At 44.3% G+C, this 19354-nt stretch overlaps 1 protein-coding gene and 1 pseudogene across 14 annotated transcripts in view; one reads left to right on the top strand and one right to left on the bottom strand.

The window, feature by feature from the left end:
* The window catches only part of vps8 (VPS8 subunit of CORVET complex), a 235964-nt gene that overhangs the window by 86815 nt on the left and 129795 nt on the right, over positions 1-19354 (top strand). For 13 of the 14 annotated variants that reach the window (XR_009797466.1, XR_009797467.1, XR_009797468.1 and 10 more), the window contains 7 exons: positions 780-857; positions 1247-1417; positions 4512-4586; positions 10896-10931; positions 11011-11101; positions 15389-15435; positions 15520-15609. Coding sequence is in view for 11 of the 14 variants with exons in the window: in XM_061837413.1 (XP_061693397.1) it covers positions 780-857; positions 1247-1417; positions 4512-4586; positions 10896-10931; positions 11011-11101; positions 15389-15435; positions 15520-15609 (588 nt within the window). In the remaining 3 variants the exon portion in view is untranslated. The remainder of the gene's footprint in view (positions 1-779; positions 858-1246; positions 1418-4511; positions 4587-10895; positions 10932-11010; positions 11102-15388; positions 15436-15519; positions 15610-19354) is intronic. The other variant, XM_061837412.1, reaches the window with a different exon arrangement.
* Positions 11811-11929, bottom strand: LOC133510303 (5S ribosomal RNA; annotated as a pseudogene).

Consider the following 19354-nt stretch of genomic DNA (forward strand, 5'->3'; position numbering starts at 1 on the left):
TATTTAAACTATACATGTATTTCTACTATGCAGTTTATTATCAGGAAAAGCTTAAAAAAATCACAAAAATATTTTTTAAGCTTGGAAAGCATTATTTCATTTTCCATTCATTGTAATGGGAAAATGTGCTTCGGTTTTTGTTTTGGGTTTTCAACCAGCCTTCTGGAACGGATTGGGTTCGAGAACCAACCAACCACTGTATAGTAAAAGTACTTTTATTAACTAGTATTGAGACTGCTCTTTGTCTCCTGTTATAAAAGGTCGAGATAGCCTGAGTGAAATTAGTCTGCATTTTTCATCTGAATCAAGAAGCTGCATGTCTTGTCATGGGAGGAGGTCTGTATTAAGTTTTGTGATATAAGCAATAATTCTAATTCTCTTTGCCTCCGATTGAATGCCATTGACATTCAATGGCGCAATAGTTCATTGTGAAAATGTGTGTTTGACTGGTAACTTTAAATAGATTGGGTATTTATTCTATGCTGTTTTTTTTTAATTATTTTCCGTGGCCTTGCTCTGCCCAAAATCTGTCCAAATCTAATGCTTTCGACAGTTAGCTCAAAAGCTTCATCAGCCACTTGTGTAATAATTGTTGGTTTGCATGAATTCGTAGAAAAATAAAACTTCAACAACAAAGAAATCAGTTTGATTACAAAACTAAGACAACTTCCGGAGGTGGAAGAGAGTCAATAGAACTATATACTTTTTAATTTTATCTGAAAAGAGAAAATAAGGATTTTTTTAAAATCAAAAATAAGTTACTTTTGTCCTTTATACAGATAAAAAAAGAGATGGGTGCCATTCATGTCATCAAACAGAGACATATTCATCTCAGCTGTGACATTATCAGCTTGAATGTAAGTACCGCAAGGTGCCATAGCAGACAATTTAACAATATTTTTAATTTTGTTAAAATGTTTATATAAATGTACACTACTTGTCAAACACAGCAAATTTCAATTGAACCGTCTTTTTTTCCCCACATTTGACATCTGGAATGTAATTTTTTTGGGGGGTTATTTTCGTTTTTTGTCAAGTGATGCAAAATAAAAATGAATTGCAATTGTCTTGTGCAGTGCTCAGCACCATATCCTTTGTTTGCAACACAAGAAAAATTGCTCAATTTTTTGAAAACCATCAAATGCATCTCTGACATGGCTTTTGTGAGAATTTTTTAATACATTTAGCTGTACAACAAATTGCATTATATATTCATGTTTACTCTCTGTCTCAATTTTATTTTTAGTGGATTAATGATTCTACACTAGTCCTGGTCGACAGCCATGAGAAGCTACTGGTTGTAGACCATCCCAGTCAGGAAATTTTAGAAGTTCTGGACCTGGAGCAGGTGCAATTGGTCTACAACACCCGCCATTTCAAATCACTGGCCACAGGCGGGAATGTCTCCCAGGCTTTGGTGAGGATATTTTATGATGGGGCAGTCCTAATATCAAATTAAGCAAAGTATAAGGGGACAGTTAAAGGTCAAATAATGTGTTTTCCAATCAGAGCTTGATGGAGTCCAATATTTCTTTTTTGTTTTACCCAATTTAGAAAATGAACATTAGACAGAAAAATTGTTTATCCTTTGGAAGATGACAAGCAGGAATGGGAATCTGATGAGTGAGAGGGCCACAAATGTTTGAATGCCAACTGTATATAGACGGCCTGCAGAAAACACCCCTAAGTAATTCATTTTTACCAACAGTCTTTCATTGTACTTTGAGTCCCTTCAATGTTTATTACATTTGTTTTCATATATAACCATCCATCCATTTCCTTCTGCTTATCTTCTGCTACGCGGTCACCCCAAACTCCTCCCACCGCTTGGCCAGCCAGTTCCCATCAGCTGTCTAAAGACTCCGACTGTCCAAAAAGCCCTACCACTACTCCTTCCTCAGCTCAAAGTTGGTCTTCACCAACAAGTTTGGGAATTGCTGTCATAACAGACAAAACTGGTGGGCCACCTCAGCAATGGAAGCGCAGAACCTGGTCCCCCCCGGGGATGTGGGTAAAATTCTACCGGAGGAGGGAGTTGAAAGGGTTAGACGGGATTTTGTCAGAAGTTCCAAGTGAAACCTCTTATATGATGTTGGATCAGCATCTTCTCCCACCATTGGAGACTTCTAAACACCAGGTGGTTGTCAGTTGACACCACCCCCTCTATTCACCCGAGTGCCCAAGATATGGCCGCAAGTCTTATGACACGATCACGAAGTTCATCATCTAACTGGTACCTGGGGTGTTCAAGTACTTGCATGGACACCCTGGTGCTTCAACATGGTCTCGTTAGGGACAATCTGTGGTGAGCAAATAATTCCAATAATAGAACACCACTCGAGTTCTGATTGGCTGGGAGGGGTCTTTCCTTCCATCACACCCTTTCAGGTCTCCCTGTCATTGCGCACATGAGCATTGAAGTCCCCCAGCAGAATGATGGCTTCCCCAGTGGGCGCACTCTCCATGACACACTCCCAGGATGCCAAAAATGTACTCTGAACTGCGTTTTGGTGAAAATGAAGAAACGACAACCCCCCCCCAAACCCCCCACCCCTCCACCACCACCATACTTGAAGGTGGAGGCAAGCTACCCTCTTGTCCACTCGGGTGAACGCCAACATACAGGTCCTGAGCCGCAGGGCAATAATGATAAAACTGGTCGGTGCTTCTCACCGTGGGGAAGTCCAGAGTGGGAGAGAGTTGTACCCCTCTCGAGAGCACTTGTGCCAGACCCCAAGCAGTGTGTGGATGCGACCCTGACTATAACTACCATCCTGGGCTCCTTACCTGCCAGAGTTGTGACATTCCATATCCCTACAACCACCTTCCTCGCCTCCGCCAACCGCCCAGCTCAGATTGCACCTGACTCCTATGACTCCTCCTACGGTGAGTGGAAGCGGGACCCACAATACCCTTTAAGGTTGTGCCAGGCCGTGCCCCATGGGTGCAGGCCCGGCCACCTTGCCTGGCTCCAGAGGGTGGCCCTGGTGACCTTGTGCAGGAAACAGACGGTGTCTTCCTGAGTGTTCATTTATACACTTTGGTATTTGATTTTAATTTGTAATTCTAATTGTTCTTAGGGCGACAGTGAACGACTGGTAAGCGCATCTGCTCAAAGTTGTGTGAACCGGCATTCATAACAGGGCCTTTCCTGTGTGCGTGTTCTCCCTGTGCCTTGTGTTTTTTTTTCCAGGTAGTCTGATTTCTTCTCAAATCCACAAAAACATACAATCATATGCTGATTTTATGTGCCCTGTGATTGGCTGATGAACAGTTCAGGGTGTACCTCGCCTCTTACCCGAAGACTCCAGTACGCCTACGCCCGTGACCCTAGTGATAAAAAGTGGTCCATAAAATGGATGGATTTATTTGGTGGTTTAGTTCAAATTTCCTGTTTTGAACAGGGACATACTAGTAACACTGTGTGGAAGTGGAGAGTGCATCTTTGATGGTAACATTTGTACCAGATTTAAAGTTTAGGTGGTACATTAATGACACAGTGAGTACCATATTTTCCAGATAATTGAAGCATTTGTCCCCAATACACGAGCCACACCTGACCATACACCCCGGATAGACATTTCATACGTACTGTTATGTTGAGAAATCAGATGCACACAGAACTACTTTGCCAATGTTTATTTACATATCTTGTTTCCCAACAGTGACTGTAACATGGTGGTAAAACTGCTCAAACATCACAGTAAACTTAGTGTTTTTAGTCATCCTCCTGTTCACTCAAACCACTAAGTTGTGATCTTGAGTATTGGAATTGGCGAGCCTCAGAAAGTCTCTGTCATACATCATTTCAGTCTCTCTTTTGTTCTCGGTGGCATTTTCATCTCGAGTGACCACGGAAGCTGTGCTGTTCACATGTACCAGTCCAGCCTTTTAATCTGTTAGTGATAGTAGATTTTTTTCATGCATCAAAATTCCTCTAGCAGACCTCAGAAAAGGAAAACTTTTGCATGCGACCAGTTTCTGTGAAAGATTCTAATTTGATTAAATTAAAAATATATATTTTCCATTGAAAAGTGTTGTGCTGCGTCCTGCTTTTGAGGGCACCAAAAACTAGTGCCGTCTTCTACACTATATACTACTTTATAGGCAGTTGAGACTATTTTTCTTTTACATGCGCTGAAAGTGCTCATCATCTTCTACAAATTGGAAGCATCTCCACATGCTGAAACCGGAGTTCATTTCAGGAACAACCATGTTATGACCATTTCGTTTTTGTTGTACTTTTAATTTGTTAGTGCTTTGTTAGGACTTGCCATTCTTGTTGCACTTGAATATGTGGCCAAATTAACATGTTAATTTTTAGAAATTCTAAATATTATATAATATTATTCTAAATCAAAGGATGGCACTTCTTTTGAAGAAGGGAAGATTAAAGTGCCCATCCTGTAAATATGGACATTGTAGTTGTCAGTGTTTTAGCCTGTGACAAGTTAAAAAAAAAAATCCAGCTCAGAGCATTCTCTCTGCCTAACTCAGTATCTGTATTCCAGGCTTTTGTTGGAGAAAAAGCATGCTATCAATCCATTTCAAGGTATGGAGGACATATCGTCTGTTTGGGCACCAAGGTACTATTTGTTAATGTACTGTATGTCTAACATTTATTGTTGATCATAACAGCAACTTTCAATTAAGTGTCATCCAGGTAGGATGAAACTAGATGAAAGATAATGGGTTTTGCATTTTAAAGGCCTAAATATTAAGGTTTTCCTCCTTTTCCTGATGGATATAACAGCGGTATGCTAGTTTAATGGTTTAGATTTTTAGAAAAGTGTTATTAACTATACTGGAAATTACATTTGTCATATCACAATAATGCTCTGGCATCTTTATTTTTATTTATTTAATCCCCTTGAAAAATGAGTAGCGGTACTTTATCTGTGATCTACGTAGAGTGAAGAAAATAAGTATTTGAAAACCCTCCTACATTGCAAGTTCTCCCACTTGAAATGAAAATCATAGGTGCATGTCCACTGTGGGAGAGAGAATCTAAAAAGAAAAATCCAGAAATCGTATTGTATGATTTTTTTTTTTTTTTTTTTTTTTTTTTTTTCCAAACGATTTGTGTGATACAGCTCCAAGTAAGTATTTGAACACCTGAGAAAACCAATGCTAATATTTGGTACAGTAGCCTTTGTTTGCAATTACAGAGATCAAACATTTCCTGTAGTTGTTCACCAGATTTGCAATTTGCAATTCAGCCCTATGGGGGCACAAACCAGTGCAATCTGCAGGCTGGTCCCAAGCCCGGATAAATGCAGAGGGTTGCGTCAGGAAGGGCATCCGGCGTAAAAACTTTGCCAAACAAATATGAGCGTTCATCGAAAGAATGCGATACCGGATTGGTCGTGGCCCTGGTTAACAGCGCCCGCCCCCGGCACTGCTAACCTGCAGGGCGTGGGTGGAAATTCAGCTATTGTGGGTCGAAGACAAAGAGGAGGAAACCGGATCCATCGTCAGAAGAAAAAGAGAGTGTAGGGACTTTGAATGTTGGGACTAAGACAGGAAGAGCTCAGGAGTTGGTTGACATGATATCGATTAGGAGAAAGGTTGATATTCTGTGCATCCAAGAGAGCAGGTGGAAAGGTAGTAAGGCTAGAAATTTAGGAGGAGGATTTAAATTATTCCACTACGGAGAATATGGGAAGAGAAATGGAGTAGGGGTTATTTTAAAGGAAGAGCTGGCTAGGAATGTCTTGGAGGTGAAAAGAGTATCAGATCGAGTGATGAGACTAAAATTTGAAATTGAGGGTGTTATATATAATTTGGTTAGCGGCTATGCCCCACAGGTAGGATATGACCTAGAGTTGAAAAAAATTCTGGAAGGAACTAGATGAAGTAGTTCTGAGAATCCCAGACAGCGAGAGAGTTGTGATTGGTGCAGATTGTAATGGACATATTGGTAAAGGAAACAGGGGCGATGAAGAAGTGATGGTAAGCACGGCATCCAGGAAAGGAACTTTGAGGGACAAATGGTGGTGGACTTTGCAAAAAGGATGGAGATGGCTGTAGTGAACACTTATTTCCAGAAGAGGGAGGAATATATAGTGACCTACATGAGTGGAGGTAGAAGCACGCAGGTGGACTATATTTTGTGCAGACGATGTAATCTGAAGGAAATTACTGACTGTAAAGTAGTGGTAGGGGAGAGTGTAGTTTAAAAGGATAGGATGGTGGTGTATAGGATGACTCTGGTGGTGGTGAGAAAGATTAAGGTAGAGCAGAGGTATAGCAGAAAACCATGTGGTGGAAGCTGAGAAAGGAAGAATGTTGTGCGGCCTTTCGAAAAGAGGTGAGATAGGCTCTTGATGGACAGCAGAAGCTCCCGGAAGACTGGACTACGACAGCCAAGGTAACCAGAGAGACAGGCAGGAGAGTACTTGGTGTGTCTTTTGGTCGGAAAGGAGAGAAGGAAACTTGGTGGTGGAACCCCAAAATACAGGGACTCATACAAGGAAAGAGATTAGCGAAGAAGAAGTGGGACACTGAGAGGACTGAGGAGAGGCGAAAGGAGTAGATTGAGATTCAACATAGAGAGAAGGTAGAGGTGGCAAAGGCTAAACAAGAGGCATATGAAGACATGTACACCAGATTGGACACGAAAGAAGGAGAAAAGGATCTCTTCAGCTTGGCCAGACAGAGGGATAGAGATGGGAAGGATGTGCAGCAGGTAAGCGTGATTAAGGATATAGACGAAAATGTGTTGACTGCCAGTAGTGTGCTAAATCGATGGAAAGAATACTTTGAGACGTTGATGACTGAAGAAAATGAGAGAGAAAGAAGAGTTTAAGAGGCAAGTGTGAAGGACCAAGAAGTTGAAATGATTAGTAAGGGGGAAGTCAGAAAAGCACTACAAAGGATGAAAAATGGAAAGGCAGTTGGTCCTGATGACATACCGGTGGAGTTGTGGAAGCAATTTGGAGAGATGGCTGTGGAGTTTTTGACCAACTTATTCAACAGAATACTAGTGGGCGAAAAGATGCCTGAAGAATCGAGGAAAAGTGTTATAGTTCCCATTTTTAAGAACAAAGGCGATGTTCAGAGCTGTGGGAATTATAGAGGAATAAAGTTGATGAGCCACGCAGTGAAGTTTTGGGAAAGAGTAGTGGAGGCTAGACTCAGGACAGAAGTAAGTATCTGCGAGCAACAGTATGGTTTCATGCCTAGAAAGAGTACCACAGATGCATTATTTGCCTTGAGGATGCTCGTGGAAAAGTACAGAGAAAGTCAGAAGGAGCTACAATGTGTCTTTGTGGATCTAGAGAAAGCCTATGACAGAGTACCAAGAGAGGAACTGTGGTACTGCGTGCATAGGTTTGGTGTGGCAGAGAAGTATGATAAAATAGTACAGGACATGTATGATGGCAGCAGAACAACGGTGAGGTGTGCCTGAGGTGTGGCAGAAGAATTTAAGGTGGAGGTGGGACTGCATCAGGGATCAGGTCTGAGCCCCTTCCTGTTTGCAGTGGTAATGGATAGGCTGACAGATGAGGTCAGACTGGAATCCCCTTGGACCATGATGTTGCAGATGATATTGTGATATGCAGTGAAAGCAGGGAGCATGCAAAGGAACAATTAGAAAGATGGAGACATGCACTGGAAAGGAGAGGAATGAAGATTAGCCGAAGTAAAACAGAATATATGTGTGTGAATGAGAAAGGTGGAGGGGGAAGAGTGAGGCTACAGGGAGAAGAGATAGCGAGGGTGGAGGTCTTCAAATATTTGGGTCAAAAATCCAGAGCAATCGTGAGTGTGGTAAGGAAGTGAAGAAACGGGTCCAAGTAGGTTGGAACAGCTGGCAAGAGGTGTCTGGTGTGTTATGTGACAGAAGAGTCTCTGCTAGGATGAAGGGCAAATTACAAAACAGTGGTGAGGGCGGCCATGATGTACGGATTAGAGACGGTGGGACTGAATAAACAACAGAAAGCAGAACTAGAGGTAACAAAAATGAAGATGTAGAGGTTCTCGCTCGGAGTGAGCAGGTTGGACAGGATTAGAAATTAGCTCATTAGACGGACAGCCATAGTTGGATGTTTTGGAGACAGTATTCGAGAGAGCAGACTTCGATGGTTTGGACATGTTCAGAGGCGAGAGAGTTAGTATATTGGTGGAAGGGTGCTGAGGATGGAGCTGTCAGGCGAAAGAGCGAGAGGAAGACCAAAGAGAAGGTTTATGTATGTGGTGAGGGAAGACATGGGCAGTTGGGGTTAGAGAGGAAGATGAAGAAGATAGGCTAAGATGGAAAAGATGACATGCTGTGGCGACCCCTAACGGGACAAGCTGAAAGGAAAGGAGGAAGTACTTCACCAGGTTTGCACACACTGCAGGAGAGATTTTGCCCCACTCCTCCACACAGATCCTCTCTAGATCAGGCAGGTTTCTGTTTTGTTGCTGAGAAACACAGAGTTTCAGCTCCCTCTTAAGATTTTCTCTTGGGTTTGGGTGTGGAGACTGGTTAGGCCATGCCAGAACCTTGATATGCTTCTTACGGACCCATTCCTTGGTTTTCCTAGCTGTATTCTTCGGGTCGTTGTCATGTTGACAGACCAAGCCACGACCCATCTTCAATGCTCTGACTGATGGAAAGAGGTTGTTTTCCAAAATCTTATAATACATGGCCGCGGTCATCCTCTCCTTAATACAGTGCAGTCGTTCTGTCCCATGTGCAGAAAAACACCCCCAAAGCATAATGCTAGCACCCCCATGCTTCACAGTTGGGATGGTGTTTTTGGGATGGAACTCATCATTCGTCTTCCTCCAAACACGGTGAGTGGAATTATGACCAAAAAGTTCAATTTTGGTCTCATCTAACCACAAAACCTTCTCCCATGACTCCACTGTATCATCCAAATGGTTATTGGCAAACTTAAGACGGGCCTTAACATGTACTGGTTTAAGCAGGGTAACCTTCCGTCCCATGCATGAATTTATCTCTTTCCAGTTCATTGACCAAGTCCTGTCGTGTAGTCCTGGGCTGATTCCTCACCTTTCTAAGGATCATTGATACCCCACAAGGTTATATCTTGGATGGGGCTGTACTCTGATTGAGATTGACCGTCATGTTTAGCTTCCAATTTCTAATGATTGCTCCAACAGTGGTCCTTTTTTTCACCAAGCTGCTTGGCAATTTCTCCGTAGCCCCATCCAGCCCTGTGGAGTTGTACAATTTTGTCTGTCGTTGGACAGCTCTTTGGTCTTGGGCATGTTACAAGTTTGAGTCTTACGGATTGTATGGGTTGGACAGGTGTCTTTATGCAGCTCACGACTTCACACAGGTGCATCTGATTCAGGATTATACATGGAGTGGAGGTGGACTTTTAAAGATGGTCTAACAGGTCTTTGAGGGTCAGATTTCTATCTGATAGGCAGGTGTTCAAATACTTAATTGCAGCTGTATCACACAAATAAATCGTTAAAAAATTCATTCGTCCTGATTTCTGGATTGTTCTTTTTAGATTCTCTCTCTCACAGTGGACATGCACCTACGATGAAAATTTCAGACCCCTCCTTCGGATGTACAGTGAGTCCGGAGAATATTTAAAATTCCTCAAAATTTTCACACTTATAAATATTTCAACCATTTGCTAAAATCATCTAAGTACACTCAGCACCCCATATTGCAGTCACTGATGGTGTAGTGGTACACACACCTGCCTTTGGTGCCGGTAGCGTGGGATCGATTCCCGCTCGGTGATGGTGTCTGGATCTGCCCTGCAACTGGCTGCCGACCAGTTCAGGGTGTAGCCTGCCTTCACCTGTAGTTAGCTGGGATAGGCTCCACCTCTCTCTCCGGATAAATTCGAGGGGTTGCGTCAGGAAGGGCATCCGGTGTAAAAACTGTGCCAAACAAATATGAGCGTTCATCTGAGGTGACACACTGTGGTGACCCCTAACAGGACAAGCCAAAAGACATACATACACTCAGCACCCCATATTGGCAGAAAACAAATTTTCATTTTTTGCAGATTAAAAAAGAAAAACTGAAATTTTGCAGCCATAAGTATTCAGACTCGTCTGGATTTCGTAGAAGCAACCATTCATGCTTTTCGCTTCTAGCAATGTTTTTGGATTGCTGGTGGCTGATGCTAGCTCCTCCTGTTTTTTATTTGCCAGCAGGATTTGGCACCTTCATATAAAGACAACACTACCAACAGGTGGTTTCATAGCCATGGAATAACAGTATTTGATTCACAAACTCGCCTCACTTCTACACCACTGTATATCTATGAGGTATTGTTGAAAGGAAGATGAGTGAACAGAAACCCTGAATTGCACAGGATCTCAAGAGATTGAGATAGACAATTTTGGCTATAATAAAACTTAAACTGTGCCAAAGGCTGATTACACCCTTTCTACATTAAATATTTATATGAAATACAGGTTGTAAATTTTTTACTCTGTGTGGTGAACTAATGTAGATAAAAGTTTTTCGAAACAAACTATTGAAATGGCCATTCCTTCTATCAAATTTTCTTTGGCAATATTCCTTTACTTTTGAGAAGCAGTGTAATAATTTGATTCGGTCATCTTGTTTGCTGGTGTGCAGGTGCAATCTGCGGAACCGCGTGTGCTTGACAAATGTGCAATGGTTGTAATGCAGACTGGAATCGCTGTAATTCATGATAATTGATAAAGTATAAAATTTCATGAATTTTCACTTAGAGCATAGTAATTCCTGTAATACATAATTGACATACACTTTATTGTACTTGACCCTAAAGTACGATTACTTGAATTTAATCATAGAATCCCCTATTATACTTTGGACCCCGGGTTGGAAAAACTAATCCATGCTAACTTTTTTTTTTTGGATGGGCTCGTTTCAGTTATTCTTAACGATATTGACATTATTCTGTCCCACTTCTCTTTTATTTTAGTCAGCTCATTCTGTGACTCTCAGAACTTGGCGAGAGGTAATTTAGTTTTAATTTCTTTCATGCATTCCCCTGTCCTTCGTGGACTTGATTAATTTTGTTTCTGTGTTTGTTTCAGCGCATTGACTTGATGTTGAAGCAGGACCATTTTGTTGAAGCTCTCTCCCTGGCTTGGTCATTCCATGAGGGAACAGCTAAGGCTGTGGTTGGTGAGTCATAATAATCATAAATTATAAAGCACTTTTCTGGGCACACAAAGATGCTTTACAGTACATAAAAAGGGCAAAAAAATAACGGTAAAAGGGTGGTGTCAAGGCGTATCGAAGTTGCAATCACAACGCAGAGAAGGGATGCCACTCAGTTTGCATCGCTGCATGAATGTACAGGATAGCTTCACAACTGCAGTCATTGTCTGCAAAGGAGCCAATGTTGGAGGTGGATATGGAACAGATGATTGGGAGAACATGGAGCAGGATCAATCACCACATGGCAGAAGGAAAAAATGTTGGAGTATGATAACCACAGCATAGTCATACATCTAAGGCATCAGAATGGAAGAGGTGGTGAGACGTTTAAATCTTGCAAGCAGCTTGAAAAGTGCAGACTCTTCATTTTGAATGTGGCAAATATTCAAAAAGAAAGATATCATGAAGTAGGAAGATAATTTTTTCAAGGCATTGATATCACTCTCATTTTGTAAAATTAATATGTGGCAAAAGACTCGATCTTTGTTTTGCCACTAACTGTACTGTATCAAAGATAGTGGATCCAGGTATTTATTTACAGCCTCCTTCTTCTTCTTTTCCTTCCGGCTTGTCCCCACAGCGTGTCATCTTAGATGAACGCATATTTGTTGGGCACAGTTTTACGCCAGATGCCCTTCCTGACGCAACCCCCCTGTATTTAGCCAGGGAGAGAAGTTTACAGCACCTGGTATTCCCAGGTGGTCTCTCATCCAAGTACTAACCAGGGCCAAACCCGCTTAGCTTCCGGGATCTGACGAGATCGGGCGTTCTCAGGGTAGCATGGCCGTAAGCAGGTATTTATTTTCAGCAATCCTCAGTTTTGTTGTGGTTTCATTTAGAAAAAGTTCAGTTCATCCAGTTGTCTGTTTTAGACATTGACACGCCACCTCAGTTGAACTATAGTCATCTGGAGACAATGATGTATATAACTGTTTATCAACTGCATAACTATGATCGTGAAAATTAAAATTCGGAAGAATGTGACCCAAAGGTTGGATATACAGGCTGAACAGAAGAGGCTGGGTGATGGATAAAGTGTAGGTGAAATCCATGAATGATTACTATGAACAAATATGAAGAACTACATTGTCAATGACAAATGCAGCCCGATGGGGGCACAAGCCAGTGCAATCTGTTAACCGGTCCCAAGCCCAGATAAATGCAGAGGGTTGCGTCAAGAAGGACATCCGGTGTAAAACTGTGCCAAACAAATATGAGTGTTCGTCTAAAAATACCATACTGGAGCAGTCGTGGCCCGGGTTAACAACGCCCATCCCCTGCACCATTAATTTGCAGGGCGTCAATGGGAATTCAGCCACTGTGGTTCAAAGACAAAGGTGAGGAGGAAATCAGATTCATTGGCAGAAGAAGAAGAGGAATGCATAGATCCTACAACTGAGTGTAGGGACTTTGAATGTTGGGACTATGACAGGAAAAGCTCAGGAGTAGGTTGACATGATGATTAGGAGAAAGAAGTATATTGTGCATCCAGAGAGCAGGTGTAAAGGTAGTAAGTTCGGAGCAGGGTTTCAAATTATTTTACCATGCAGTAGATCGGAAGAGAAATGGAGTAGGGGTGATTTTAAAGGAAGAGTGGCTAAGAATGTCTTGGAGGTGAAAAGAATATCAGATTGAGTGATGAGGTGGAAATTTTAAATTGTGTGTTATTTCTAATGTGATTAGCGGCTATGGCCCACAGGTAGGATGTGACCTAGTGTTGAAAAAGAAATTCTGGAAGGAACTAGTTGAAGTAGCTCTGAGCATCCCAGACAGAGCGAGAGTTGTGATTGGTGCAGATTGTAATGGATTGTAATGAAGGAAACAGGAGCGATCAAGAAGTGATGGTAAGTCCGGCATGACTTCGTGGTGGACTTTGCAAAAAGGATGGAAATGGTATTACTGAACACTTATTTCCAGAAGAGGCAGGAACATAAAGTGACCTTCAAGAGCGAAGGAAGAAGCACACGGTGGATTGTATTTTGTGCAGACAATGTAATCTGAAGGAGGTTACAGACTGTAAGGTTGTGGTAGAGGAGAGTGTAACTCGACAGCATAGGATGGTGGTGTGTAGGATGACTCTGGTGGTGGGAAGAAAGATTAAGGTAGAGCAGTGGTATAGCAGAGAACCATGTGGTGGAAGCTGAGAGAGTGAGAGAGTATATTGCTCGAAGGGTGCTGAAGATGGAGCTCCCAGGCAAAAGAGCTAGAGGAAGACCAAAAAGAAGGTTTATGGATGTGGTGAGGGAAGACATGAGGGCAGTTGGGGTTAGAGAGGAAGATGCACGAGATAGGCTTAGATGGAAGAAGATGACACACTGTTGTTGTTGTTGTTGTTGTTGTTGTTGGAGCCAAGTACGACAGTTGTTATTCCGTATCAAGGTCCAGAAAGTGAGCCACATTGGCCGGAGCGCTCCACAGGTTTTTCACCGTCAGCGTGGTCTGTTTTTGAGCACAGTTGAAGAGATTACACGCCCCAGCGGGACATGCCGAAAGGAAAAGAAGACATTGTCAGTGACACTCCCCCAACAGTTTCCAGCTAATCCAGTTCAAGTTACTGCAGAGGTTGTCACGCAACATAGTTTGCATAAAATGGGATGTTCATATTCAAACAAATAACTCATTGTACTGAAAACACGCCAGCCACCTATTTTCACGCTCTTTGCCATTGTACATCACTATAGCACTAGTGAGAAACTTTCCTCAGTTTTCAAACGCCAGGTTTCTGATTCCTCCGAAAAGTTCTTTATTTTATTTGGCTGGCAAAGAATGGCGTACAGTAAATGGGATTTGTAATGTAAATGTAACGTAACATGACTATATCATAGCTTATAAATTTAGACCCATGTTCACACCATAGGATCACTTGCATATACTGTACTTTAACCCATATCCTTCTGGATCTGCAATGTTGGGCCCATTTCCTCCTCCTACTTTTGGGTCTGGTTATGCCCCTGTTGCCCTCCTCGTGGGTATTTCTCTCAGGCCACCTCTCAGTCCTTGGGTGCCAGGAAAGTGGCCACTGGCCCCAATCCAGACTCATTCCACTCTCCGCGTGGGCGCTTGGGGGCCGTGCTGCTGCATTTGTGGCTGTGTCCTCTCTCTCACCCTGCGGTGTCGTAATTGTCACCCCTCTCTCAAGTACTGTCTGCCTTGCCGGCTTTGTACAGTGTTAATGTGTCACATTTGTTGTAGGAGTAGCCCCTTGGGGTGTAAACTGAACCAGGTGTCCCCGCACTTTCTGGCGATTGACACCCCCGAAGCTCTTCTCTGGACTGCTGGTCCTCCAATTTTGCACCCATATGTGGGGGCAGTGAGGAAGAAGCTTGACCAGGTGTCCGGGCACTCTGGCCTGCTGTTGCTTTCCCCCATCCTTTGAGGAGCTGGTTGGGTTAGGATTATGGATCATCATTCTCACTCTCATCAGTGTCTCCAATTTTAATGGACTTCAACCAATCACACACAATCATGGTACAGGTATTATGGTTGGGACTGGGGAACCAGAGTAATAGGGTGGCTTTCTCTGGGCTTGTCTCCTGGGGCCTGCATCCCTTCCGCCCCTTGCGGCCGTCCCTTCTTCCCTCTCTTGGCACCCTCACTTGTCGTTGCTCATGACAGGCACGAAACATGCGGTTTACTTTTGGCAGACTGTGACCCATTTTGGGTGACGACGGGCTCCTGTGTTAGCCTCTGTTCATGGTTGGGGCTACCATGCTTTCCGGGGATAGTGGGGGCAATAACCGTCGGTGAGGTGCGCTGAGTGGTTGGTTGAGAGCAATTGGGCATGGGGGGTGGTGTTTAATATTCTTATTATACCCACTTTTTTCTTTTTTCTGGTCTTCCATAAAAACATGAACTTGAATTCCCCTCGTGTTTTAATTGAAATTTGTTGAGCTCACTTTCTACACAGTATCAGTTTGACACATAGCCAGGGGGGAAGAGATCTTATGTACATATTATATACTGTTATTTAAGACAGATAAAATTACAAACTTTATAATTTGTACACCCATTGGCCAGAAATTCAAACGTGCACAAATAGCATCCCTATTGGCATGCAGTAATCCAGAAATGATAGCGATGTCTGCATTGCGGTTGTGAAACAAACTGGCTACCTCTTCTTGGGCAAACCAGTCCCATTATTCATAATATATCTGTTACGGTCCCTCACATAGAGGTGTACACAGGGCAAGCCAAAGTATAACTGATAAAGTAAATGTGAAAATAATTCATGTCAACGTTTGTTTTCTCCAGGTCTTTGTGGTGAGCCGTTGAAAAGAAAGGGAATTGTTGGTGACAAGGTATGCAATGAAAACCATCACAGTGACGGCAACTTGTCTCTTATTGACATTATAATTTTAATCCGATTCAATGTCTTGGTGGAGATGGTAGAGATCCTCTTCCAGTTTGCTGATCATACTTTTAAGATGTGCCCAGAACAAGGGAGAATCCAAGTGATGGAGCAGCATTTTCACGTAAGCACATTAAATAGTCCTAAGAACGAATGAGTAATGCTAATGTAATTGATATCGAGAAAAGTGGTGACCTGGTGTTTGCTTTTGGGGAAAGTGAGCAATAAAATCCTCACCAGAAAAATCTATTAATTTGATATGGTAATTTTGTTAGCCCAAAAGCGTAATAGCTGAATAATTTTATCCGACTCAGTTTACAGTAAAAGATACCAATGTCCATCCATCCATTCATTTTCTGCCACTTCTCCGGGCCAGGCCGCGGGGGAAGTGTCTTCAGGAGGGAGACCCAGACTTCCCTTTCCCCAGCCACTTCTTCAACCTCTTCCTGAGGGATCCCAAGGCGTTCCCAGGCCAGCTGAGAGACATAGTCTCTCCAGCATGTCCTGCGTCATCCCCAGGGTTTCTTTCCAGTTGGACATGCCCACAACACCTCACCAGTGAACCGTCCGGAAGGCATCCGGATCAGATGCCCCAGCTACCTCATCTGGCTCCTCTCAATGCGGTGGAGCAGCGGCTTGACACTAAGCCCCTCCCGGATGCCCGAGCTTCTCACCCCATCTCTAAGGTAGAGCCCGGACACCCTGTGGAGGAAACACTTTTCGGCCATTTGTATCCGGGATCTTGTTCTTTCAGTCACGACCCACAGCTCGTGCCCATAGGTGAGCGTAGGAATGTAGGTAGACTGGTAAAATGAGAGCTTCGCCTCTCTATTTAGCTCCCTCTTTCCGGACCCAGTCTGCCTCACTGCAGAGGCTGCACCGATCCGTCTGTTGATATCCCGCTCCATTTTTCCCTTACTCTTGAGCAAGACCCCAGGATACTTGAACTCCTCCACTTGGGGCAGGATCTCATCCCTGACCCGGACTGCGCATACCACCCTTTTCCGACTGAGGCCCATGGTCTCAGATTTGGAGGTGCTGATTCTCATCCCATTGCTGGCACTGTTGACCAAATTCTGACACTGGTCGTATAGGGACCGAACAGCCCATATCAGGGGGTTCGTTACCCTATACTCCCAGAGAACCCCCCACAGGACTCCCCGAGGGACACAGTCGAACACCTTCTCCAAGTCCACAAAACACATGTAGACTGGTTGGCCGAACTGGTCCACTGTTCTACGGCCTGGTCGAAAACCACATTGCTACTCCTGAATCAGAGATTCGACTTCCAGGTGGACCCTCCTCTCCAGCACCCCTGAATAGACCTTACTAGGGAGGCTGAGGAGTGTGATCCCCCTATAGTTGGAACAAACCCTCTGGTCCCCCTTCTTAAAAAGGGGGTCCACCACCCCATCTGCCAATCCAGAGGCACTGTCTCCGATGTCCACGCGATGTTGCAGAGGCGTGTAAACCAGGACAGCCCCCAACATCCAGAGCCTTTAGGAACTCCATCTACCCTTGGGGCCCTGCCACCAAGAAATTTTTTAACCACCTTGGTGACTTCAACCCCAGAGATAGAAGAACCCGCCTCAGAGAAGCCAAACTCAGCTTCCTCATGGCACGTATTGGTGCAATTGAGGAGGTCTTCAAAGTATTCTCTCCACCGACACAAAACATCTTGAGTTGAGGTGAGCAGTGCCCCATTCCCACTATACTCAGTGTTAACGGTGCACTGCTTCTCCTCCTGAGACGCCGGACGCGTGAATTTCCTCAAAGCCGTCTTGAAGTCGTTCTCCATGGCTTCGTGTGTTTTTACCTCAATGACCACCGAAGCTGCATTCTACTTGGCCAGCTGGGACCCATCAGTTGCCTCAGGAGTCCCACAGGCCAAAAATTCCCGATAAGTCTCCTTCTTCAGCTTGACAGCATCTCTCACTGTTGGTGTCCACCAACGTGTTCGGAGGTTGTGGCCACGACAGGCACCGACCGACTTACGGCCACAGCTCTGGTCGACCGCTTCAGCAATGGAGGCGGGGAACATCGTCCTCTCGGACTCAATGTCGCCCCCTCCCCCCGGAACATGAGCAAAGTTCTTTCGGAGCTGGAAGTTGATATTCCTTCTGATGGGAATCTGCCAGCCATTCTCAGCAGACCCTCACAAAACATTTTGGCCTGCCACGTCGGACTGGCACCTTCCCCCACCATCGGAGCCAACTCACCACCAGGTGGTGATCAGTTGACAGCTCCGCCCTTCTCTTCACCCTCGTGTCCAAGACATGATCTTGCAAGTTTGACGATATGACCACAAAGTCAATCATCAACCTAACTGCAATCTAGGGTGTCCTGGTGCCAAGTGCACATGTGCACACGCTTATGCCCGAACATGGTGTTCGTTATGAACAAGAAAGGTGATGAGCACAGAAGTCCAGTAAAAGAACACCACTTGGGTTGTGATCGAGGATGCTGTTCTTCCCAATAATGCCCTCCCATGTCTCACTGTTGTTGCCCACGCGGGCATTGAAGTCCCCCAGCAGAATGATGGAGTCCCCAGAGGTAGCGCTCTCCAGCACTCCCCCGAAGGATTCCAAAAAGTGTGGGTACTCTGAAATGCTGTTTGGTGCACAGGCACTAACAACAGTCAGGACCCTTCCCCCTACCCGCAGGCGGAGGGAAGCTACCCTCTCATCCACCGGGGTAAACTCCAACGTACTGGTCCCGACCCAGGGGGGGGCAATAGGTATACATACCCACACGTGCTCTGCCTCTCTCACGGTGGGCAACTTTAGAGTGGAACTGAGTCCAACCCCTCTCAAGATTAGTGGTACCAAGCTCACCTCGCACCCGACCGCTATGACCCCTCTCACAGGTGGTGAGCCCATGGGAAGGGGGACCCATGTTACCCTTTCGGGCTGTGCCCGGCCAAGCCGCATGGGTGCAGGCCCAGCCACCATGCACTCTCCTTCATGCCCCACCTCCAGGCCTAGCTTCAGAGAGGGGCCCCAGTGATCCCCAGGCCCAGCCAACAATGCACTCTCCTTCCAACCCCACCTCCCTGCCTGGCTCCAGAGAGGGGAGTGACCCACGTCTGGGCATGGGAAACTGAGATCCAATTTTTGTACTCCAGTTTTCCATTGGGGTTTTGAAGTCGTAGTTTGTCTGGACCTTTTTGCCATCTGTGACCCTACCAGGGGCAAAAAGCCCCAGAAAACTTATCTCCTAGGATTATCGGGACACACAAACCCCTCCACCACGATAAGGTGACGGCTCGAGGAGGGAAGAGACAAATGTGCTTGTTAATTTATTTTTTTTGTGGTGTGTTTATGCTCAGTAATCCAGATCAAAGTCATCTACAAAAGTTGACTCGAGACAATTGGGCTTTTCTTGTTTAATTTTTCGCTTAAACAATCATGTTTCAGGCATGAGCATTTCACAGAAACGATCGTTCCGTTAACGTGTCGTTACCCAGCCTGAGAAAACACGGAACCGAAAGTCCGTTTCCCAGATCTCAGGGCTTACTTTTAATAAAATTCGCCCATGTGTGGAATGTAAAACAAGTTTTTAACGAAATACAACAATCTGTATAACACGAACCTACATGAACCCCTTTTATTTTTAATGATTAAAACGCCCAGCTTTGTCAGTATGGTTTACAAACAGCAGCGGTTTCCGCTTCTGCACTACGCGTGCGCAAGGTCGAGTTATTCATATCCGGGTCACTCAAATGCTAGTCAAACATGTCGGTTGGTAAGCGTAAAAGACAAAATGCTCATGCCTGCTAAGGCTTTATTCTGAAGTACATGTAAAAACCGGTTCCCATGAGCATTATTAATGGGAACCGAAAAATCGTTTCCCACCGTTTCCCAGGACAA

The sequence above is a fragment of the Syngnathoides biaculeatus genome, chromosome 12 (assembly GCF_019802595.1).
Source record: "Syngnathoides biaculeatus isolate LvHL_M chromosome 12, ASM1980259v1, whole genome shotgun sequence".
Taxonomy (NCBI): domain Eukaryota; kingdom Metazoa; phylum Chordata; class Actinopteri; order Syngnathiformes; family Syngnathidae; genus Syngnathoides; species Syngnathoides biaculeatus.